Raw genomic sequence first — 9644 nt, forward strand, 5'->3', positions numbered from 1 at the left:
ACCATACTAAACTCCTCATTCCTTTCTAAATTCCTATGAACAAATTGGTCTATACTGTATCTTAAGCTTTAACAGCTTAAAACTACACTAAGACTTTTGGAACATCCTAAATTTCACAACGTATATCCCTAATTTCCTTAAAAGCATAGCTTATATGATTCAGAAGATCATAGAATATTATAGTTGGAGGCAATTCAATATTAACTAGTCAAATGTTTTCATTTCAAACTGAGGCCTGGAGAATTGAAATAGTTTTCCTAAATTAGAATCGTAAACCAGATCATGTGGTTTGAAGTACAGTGTCCCTCTTGCCTTTTCTCTACCACTTCCTTCATCAACACAATTGTGTTGCTTCTCCTATATATTAACAAAATGATTCCATATCATTTTCCATAAATGTTTCCATAAAATAGAATGAACTTTTTATTACTTCTCCCATAACTGAAGGGTTGATGCTTTACTAATGTTAATTATCAACTCACAAATCTTGTAAATTATTATGTGAGTTTAACATTGTATGCAAAACTCCAATCTGAAATTAATAAAAATCATCTCTAACCCCCTCCAAAAAAGCACATTTTAAGGTCTACTTCTTACACACTTCTTTTCCTGTTGCCCCAATAATTAATACTTTCTCCCTCTTAAGATTACTTTGCATACAGTTTGTATTTATTAAGTGCACACTGATTTGCACTATAGAAGATAATTTCCTATAGGGCTTCCCTTTTTGTTTTCACCTTTTTATTCCCAGGGCATAGCACATAGCATAGATGCTTGATAAAGTATTATTGAATTGCTAAACATTTAGTGAACTGAACCTCTTGACTTTACTGTTAACTCTCAGTGTGTATAGTTGCAACAATAGTAATAACTAATATTTATATAACACTTACTATGTGCCAGGCACTATGCTAAAATCAAGCAAATAGTACAAGGGCCTTGCATATTGCAGTCAGGAAGATCTTAATTTGAAACTTGCCTCAGAGATTTGTCACACTCGTGGTAAGTATCAGAGGTGGGAATTTGATGGGGGTCCTTCGATTCCATTGTCAGAATTCTTTCCCTTGTACCTCACACAAGTCTTAACCTAATAGACCATAAACCCACTGAAGTATCTTATTCATCTTTATTCTCCAGAGATGTTCATAACAGCAAAGTTCACATAGCAGGCATTTAATGACTGCTGTGTGGATGGATGGATAGATGGATGATCATACTAATCAAAGATATTCTTCCAGAAGAGCCAAGAAATCAAGGAACTACTGCCCCTAGATATATCTCAGGAAGCTGGTTCAGTCTTTGGGATTAAAGGTTATGGCCTATTATCATTCTTCCACAATAACTGTTGATGTGTTCCCCTTCACAACTGCTACCATCTAGTGGTTATATCAAGAGTTTAATCGCCAGCTCTTATTAGATAAATTATCTAATACTGATGAGACTTTATCAAAGGCAGACAGGCACCTATTTTCTAAGATAAGCATCTTTGGCTCTGCCTAGCAACAACCACTAAATTTCATTATATCAAGCAAATCAGATGTTTCTCCTACACTTTTTGACCGTTACTTTGCTTGCTTCCTTCTAGGCAAGAAGACAGGAGATTGCAGCTTCCAGATTACAGTTAGCAGAAGGGTCATCCTACAGAATGCAATCACTGATCATCTCATCCAGGAAACAGCTCCTTCTGATAAAGTTTCACTTGTATTTTTTTTTTAATGGTATTTTGTGTTGGGTGGTTTAAAAAGCACTAGAATTATCAGAAACGTCTTCCCTTCATTTTGTTGCCATGACTCACTTTTACTTTAATTGATTCTCTTTACTGCACTCTCCATTCTAGTCATAATGGGCTACCAGTTGTTTCCAACAAACACCACTCATGATAAAAATAGCTCCCCAAATCTGTAAGATATTTTCACCTCCAACTAGAGTTGAATCTCATCACAGGACAGCTCAATTGCCACCCCCAAAGGATTTTTCCTGATCTCCACTCTACCACCTACTCCAATTACTAGTACTTGTAATTACTTTTTAATATGCTGCATATATCTTTTGTATTTACATATCTGAGTACATATTCTCCTTCTCCATCACACTCCACCTTACACTACAATAAAATATAAGTTCTCTGAAGACAAGTAACATTTTTTTAAATCTATCTTCAATGACTTACATGTAGTAAGGACTTTTTTGGGTCTCTATTTCCAGTGCCTTGCACATTATAGGTGCTTTTTGTTTCTATCTTCAGAATTTTGAACATAATAGATTCTTAATAAATGTTCAGGAAGTATAATGGTTTTCCTAAGCCACATAGAACAATACTAGGACTCAAGCATTTCATATTGATAATGTCATTAAATTTCAGAATATTAGAACAAGAAGAAACTAAGTTTTACAGATTAGGAAACTGAAAATCTAGATGAAAGTGAAATAGTAAGGCCAAGCTCACACAGTGAGTCACTGGCAGAGTCAGGACTAGAAATCTGCTGACTCTTAGTTCAACACACTTTCCACTACAAAAGTAGCCTCTATGCAGTTTAAGAAACGATCACACAATAAATAACAATTTAATTGTGAATAATACATTGTGAGTCACATTCAATGACACAGGTTGAATTAGCAACTTAAGTTGTTTTCCAAGGTTTAAGATCCTATAGTGTTAAAAAAAAGTTTTGCATTTTAGCTGAATTCTGGAAGATGGGACAGGAGTATGTGACTCTAGTCTAAACTCAGAAAGCCACTTAATTGTGAGTGGCTTTTCAATCATAATTATACCTCAATTATGTCCCCATTTCTACAGTTGTCATATGGGAAAAAAAACCATTAGTTCCTCTAGTACTTTAGCAGGAACTAATAGTAATCACAATCACAACAATAATAATAGGAAATAATAATAAATAGCTAGTATATTTGATAACTTTAAGATTGACAAAGCACTAGAGGTGAGAGTCAAATGAAAAATAATTATTTTTCATTTGACTCTCACCTCTAGTCTTGCTGGTTCTGCCTCTCTATCTACTTTCTTTTCTCTACTCACAGTCAGCCTTATCACTTCACTCCTGGACTATTGCAATAGCCTACTAATTTATCTTCCTTCTTCTGATCTTTTTCCATTCCAATCCATCCTCCACTCAGATGCCCAATTTTTCTAAAATACAAGTCTGATTATATCACTCTCCTATTCAACAAAGTGGGATGACTCCCAGTTGATTTTACGATAAAATATTATTTCATCGTGGTATTCCTTTTTTGTATGTTTTATAATTATACAATTTTTAGTACAGTAGCACATGTATATAAATTATAAATACGTAAATATACACATATTGGGGATTTTGCTCAAAAAAATTTTATTGATAAGTATATGAGATCAAACGAGTTTGGAGATCACTGTTTGAATGAAAAGAAAAGGCATGTGTTTGCCACTCCCAACACTAGTTTGCTTGCCTCTATTCCACTGATGTAGACCACATCTCTAACTCAGGTTCTATCACATATATGTGTTCTGTAAAAAATAAATTTAAAATGGACTTTTGCACCCAAGAGAGATAAGCAAAAGAATATAAGATAGTATGCTTCATTCATCAATTCCATCCTGGGCTAACTACTTTACTTCTTTGGTTTCAATTTCCTCACCTGTAAAATGAGAAAGTTGAATGAGATTAACTCCAAAGTCCTTCCAAATTTCTGTTTTAATATGTTCTCAAGTCTCTTCTTGCCTAAGCATTCTGTGATTCTATGAAATCAATCCCCATAACTAGAAAAGTAACACAGAACACATACCTCCTTATAGGCAGTGGGGAGGCAGACTCGGAAGAATTTTGTCAACAAAAGGACTAGCTGACACTTGACATAAGAAAAGTGAGGAACAGATCAGTGTGGTAAAACAGAAAAAATACTTGGATGAGGGTTTAAATCCTGACTACCACTTAACTATCGGTGTAATCTTTTCTTGGTCTCATTTCCTTCACTTACAAAATGAAAGGTTTGGACTAGACCCCTAAAGTGGGAGTTTCCAGTTCCAAATCTATGACTGATGATGACAAAGTCTTAAAATGTTAAAACAAGTCCAGTCCAGCCCTGAAATCCAGTGCCCTAGAGACGCCCAACTCAACAAGGCAAATGAAGCATTGACAGTCGCCATCAACACATCTGTAAGTGCTGACACTGTGTCCAGTGTCCTGCTTGACTCTCTAGAAAATCCAAGTTAAGCATCACCTCACACCAAGTATCTGCTCCTATCCTCAAACTGGTACAATAGAATTGTCTGCCCTTTTCCCTTTGGTATTGTGCCCATTTCTTACCCCAGGCATAATGATTCTCTCAATGTCTCCAAAAATGATGTCCCAGCTGTCTGGTTCCACAGGGGCACTGTCAGGCAGCTGGCTTCTCATGTAACCTGGTTGCACGTCAGGTGTAACTCGCCTCTCCCTCACAGTGCTCAGATAATGGAAAATGTAATCCACCATCTCCTTTCCTGAAAAGAGAGCAGAAGAAAGAGGCTACTCTTTGTGACTTAAAGGTACTCATATCATTATCCAGACCTCATCATGCCTTCTACCCTAAAAAGTGACACTGAGACATGTTGGAGAAGAGAGAAAAAAGGGATGGCTCAGAGCTCTCCTTCAGCTAACAATATTTTCCCCTATTTTTTTATTATGAACTTTAAGAACATCAAATAAAATAGACATTTCCACATATGTAATAGAGCAAAAGGAGAATTATACATGAAACTTCAGATCTCTACTGTATATGCTTGCTTTTCTTTTTAAGGATATAGTACTGCTTTTTAAGTATACAGTAAGCTTGTTTAACTTGTAATTTTCAATGTTATCCTACTTGTCTGTGATTCTTTTTGCCATGCTTTTTGTTTTCTCTGAATTTAAAAAAAAAAAAAAGACATTTCAATGACCCTCTTTCCTTTCTTTTCCTTTTCTTTCTTCCTTTAAAAAAAAAATCTTATCATTATTCCTCATTGCTCTTATACTGCCCACCATTGAGAAATTTAAAAAGAAGAAAAACAAAACTCATGTAACAAAGATTCACAGTAAATCAAAACACACTTCTTCACTAGCAATATTCAAAAATTTTATATCTTATTATTTACTTTCAAGTGGCAATGTGTTGAATTTGGGGAGAGTTTCAGCTTACATGCATTTCTCCCTTGTGGGAATATATTTCCTGTATGCCTAGTCACTAAGATCTTTATTAATTCTGGACCAGTTATTACTCCTAAGAGAAAAAAAAATGTGATACAGAATAAAGTAAGAACAATTATACAATAAAAAGTAAGAGCCAGAGGAACAATTTTATATAATAACAACATGGCAAAGATAATTTTGAAAGACTTAGAACTCTAATGAATGTAATGACTAACTGTGAATCCTGAAGGACTCAAGATGGAAGTTGTCTACCTCATGATATTAGTCAATGGGTTCAAGATGCAAACCAAATCAAACATTTTTGGACATGATCAATGTGGGAATTTCTTCTTATTGACCATGTACCTTTGTTCCAAGGATTTTGTTTTTCTTTTCTTTTTTTTTCCCTGTTAAATTGGGAGGGTGGAATGAAAGGGTAAGAAAATAAATTCTTGTTAATTAAAAATGAAACTTTTTTTAAGGAAATAAGAAAAAAATGAAGTAATCTTTTCTCCTTTCCCATTTTATAGAACCATTTTAATATAAAAAGAATTTCTGGAATCATTTTATAGAAGCCATGGACTAACATAAAGTTTATATAGATTCAATTACAAAATGCTCCTAAAGAAATAATGATTTAAAATGTGGGACATATTCAGTGTTCATGACTAGTCTATACAAATAAAATAAAAATGACAATACTGGAATGTCATTAAGTTTATTTCTTCCCTGTTCTAAGGAGAAATTTTTGAGTTCTTTTATCTTTTCATTTTGTTCATCAAAGCCATCTGAAAACAAATAATATGTTTAAGAACATCTGTACCAATGCTTCATCTCACGCACACTCGCACATGCACGCACACACGCACATGCACACACACATACACATACACACACACACACACTCTTCTCTGACCACATCCTGATCCTTGAAATCATAATCATTTCTCTCTAAATTCTCAAGAGACATAAGATTTTAATTTTCTATCAATAAAAAGGGGAAAGAGTATGTTTATGCAGCATTCTGGAGTCTAAGGGGAAGGGGGAGAAATTCCCCAAAGCTGAGTTGGTACCTCTGACAAATGCTTCCTCTTATTTTTTCATGGCTGTTCCTAGCCTTTTTATTTTCAGTCAAGTTCTCATTGGTATAAGGTCCATGCAAAATTCTCATCTGGTGATCTTGGGCAAAACTATGAAACAGGTCAAGTTTGTTGTAAGCATCTTTCCCACCTTTCCTTTCTGTTTCCCTCAGTCCCTCATAAAGGTGCTCTTGCTGCCTGACCCAGACTCCAGAGAACTCTCTCCGGTTCAGCACCACTTAGATAGTTCTTTCCATACTTTTTTGCTGAGTCAATTGGGGGTAAGTGACTTGCCCAGAGTCACACTACTAGGAAGTGGTAAGTGTCTGAGGCCAAACTGAACTCGGTCCTCCTGATTTGAGGGCTGGTGCTCTATCCACTGCACCACCTAGCTATCCCTGTCTTTCCATACTCTAAGACATCTGCACTATCTCTTTAGTTTCCTCTCCAACTCCCATGGATTCTTGTCTCAGAACAAATACCCACAGAGAGGAATGCTATGAAGTAATTGTCTTTTTCTGAAAGAAATCTATTAAAATGAGTTTAGACCAAGTTGGTATATTTCTATTCCTATGGGATATTTAAGAGGAAATTCCTTTGATCTAAAAGAATAACTCCCTAATAGTGGAATATCAAGAAATAAGGCAGGTCAGTAGAGGAAATATGTTGGGTTGGGAACACTGGGAAAAGCTTTCTTAGAGCCCCATAAATCATGCAAGATAGACAGTTATGTTATCCTTCTTTACAGGGATCTTTAACCTGGAGCTCATTAAATAAATAGATAGGTGTGTGTATATACACATATGCATACATCTCTCTCTATATGCACATGAATATGTGTGTACATATATGGATGTACACAGAGATATGTATAAATGTATTCCAATATAATTGGTTTCCTTTGTAATGTTACGCATTTTTTATGTATTTAAAAACATTATTTTGGCAAGTCCCTAGGCTTCACCAGACTGCCAAAAAATTTAATGACACAAGAAGAGTAATGAAATGGTTGAGACAAGACTATGCTTTGAGGAGAGGAGATAGTAAGATTGGCTCTAGAAATATATTTATATGTGGAATGGAAAGAAAGAAAAAATATTTTAGATAAGATATATATGTATATTGTAAAAAAAAAAAAAAAAAACTACTTTTTTTCCTTTTTTAAAGCCTCCAGGATAAAATATAAACTCCTCTGATAAGCATTCAAAACTATTCACAACTGGCCTACTTCTACCTTTCCAATCTTTTGTATACATTATACTTCACCATACATTCTATAAGCTATACATATACTGTTCCAACAATAATATACTCCATATCTCTATGCTTTTGTAGTAGCTTGTCCCCATGCTAAGAATGCAGTCTCCCTCATCTCCACCACTTAGAAACCTTGTTTTCCTTCAAGAATCAGTTTAAGTTCTACTTTTTAGAAGATGTTTTTCCTGACTATTACCCACCCTCCCCAGTTGTTAGTGCCCTTCTCCCAACCTACTTTGTATTTATTTGTATATATGCTGACTGTCCCTGACAGAATGTGAAGTTCCTCAGATCTTTTTAGAAGAGAAAGACAGAAACACAGAGAGAAGAGAGAGAGAGAGAGGAGAGAGAACATGCACTCAGTCTCACATTACTTAGTAAAAACAATATTGTACACCATAGTTATATTCCAAAACTTCATAGCAGACCCCCAGAAATCTGAGCTGCCTAGCAGATAATTCTAGGAGAAAGAGACAAAGCAATATACAAATCATTTACCTCTCTCTCTGTATTCCCTCAGGTCCATGATGCGTCTCTGAATCCTCTGCTCCTTTTACAACCAAGTTAGGTTTTGTCCTGATGTGCAGAGTCACTGTAGGAGGCTTTGAGCAGATAGAGTAGCACAGCTTTCTCAAAGGACTCTTCAGGTTCCTCATTCTCCAGGCAGCTTTTATCCCTCCTTTATCTAAAGGACTGGCGTCATAGGGAGGCAACATCTTTTCTCCTGTGTCAACCCCACCCCTTTGTTCCCTTCAGGATCCAGTTGATTGGCCTTTGAGACTTCTGGGTATGTATGTATCTATATATAATTTCCCCCCTTTTCAGTAATTTTTTCCTTTGATATCAAATAAACTCTTACTCCACACTTTTGTGAGTAATGACCAGGACGCTGGCTTGTCAAGATAAAAAGGAGTTTCTGAATTAATATGATTGAAGACCAAATATGGGCAGTTTCCCATTAATGTGGGTAGACAGCCATTCAGATCATTCTTGCATGTGATTCTTACAATCAGTGGAATCTAAAACAAAATATCATACAATTTTATGAACAGCCACCTGATCATTAGTTTGATCATAATCTGACCCAGAAGAACATGCTGATTTCATTCATCCCATTACCCTTCTATTATCCTATTAACCCTAGATTTGCTATCATATATTTCTATTAGTAAAGTTGTGATGGAAAAGGAAAACTATTTCTAATCTTTGATCAAAGGGATTTTTGATGTATGGGATCTAGAAATACTTTAGAAACCATTTTATAAATGATTACATACATACATACTTACACACACAGATTCAAATATACACTTACTTGTTCATATATATGTTACATGTTTGAGAGTGCTTTAGAAACTGCAATAGCTTAAAGTAAAAAATAAATAACAAAGTTTAGGAAAAATGAACATGTTAGAATTTTGAATCTTCATATCCATTTGATACTAGGGTAGTAGTTGAGACCTTTCCTCCAAAATTGGCATATCTCAATTTTCCTACATTCAACAAATATTTATTATGTGACTAGAATGAGCAGAGAATTTAGGCCCTTTAGAAGATAACAAAATACAATACCTACCTTACAGCTTATAATAAAGAAGGAGTTTGAGGACCTACCATCATTCCAGTTAGCCAATTTTTGACAAACTTCCAGTTACTCTTTTGATTCTCTGTCCTTTACTCCTTACATCCAACTGCTCCAATCTTCCTGATTCTTCCTTTCCAATGTCTCTTCATTTCTCCCTTTCTCTCAAACCTTATATCTGAATAACTTCAATAGTAGGCTATCCTCTCATTCATCCATCCTACACAACTGATAGAATAAATTTCTCAAATTTTTATTGTGATTTTCCTTCTCCCAAAAACATTCAGATATGTTTTGGTATGTCAAATCAACATGCACACTTCACTCAAATGTTTGAGGAACTCTCTCAATTGGCCACCCCCCAATCCATCACTACTGTTATCACCACATCCCTACAAGCTATCTCTGGTAATTCATTATCACATCCTCTAAACTAACCAAAACAATCTGTTTGCTGTTCCCACATATGGTTTCCCACCCTCATGATCTGACTAAAATGGACTACAATAGGATTCATTTCCTTTATATTTTCTTCCCCTCTTTATACGATATCCCATTGAGGATTCACACAATGGGTCTATACTGCTT

At 35.2% G+C, this 9644-nt stretch overlaps 1 protein-coding gene across 1 annotated transcript in view; it reads right to left on the reverse strand.

Moving 5' to 3' along the window:
* HDC (histidine decarboxylase) overlaps positions 1 to 8511 on the reverse strand; it is a 30622-nt gene extending 22111 nt beyond the window's left edge. Inside the window, exons 1-2 of the mRNA XM_051980621.1 lie at positions 7973 to 8511; positions 4302 to 4474 (exon numbers count right to left, since the gene is read on the reverse strand). Coding sequence (XP_051836581.1) covers positions 4302 to 4474; positions 7973 to 8000 — 201 coding nt within the window. The 5' untranslated portion in view covers positions 8001 to 8511. The remainder of the gene's footprint in view (positions 1 to 4301; positions 4475 to 7972) is intronic.
* Between the last annotated feature and the right edge of the window lie 1133 nt (positions 8512 to 9644).

This window comes from Antechinus flavipes, chromosome 2 (assembly GCF_016432865.1).
Source record: "Antechinus flavipes isolate AdamAnt ecotype Samford, QLD, Australia chromosome 2, AdamAnt_v2, whole genome shotgun sequence".
In the NCBI taxonomy this organism is placed as follows: Eukaryota; Metazoa; Chordata; class Mammalia; order Dasyuromorphia; family Dasyuridae; genus Antechinus; species Antechinus flavipes.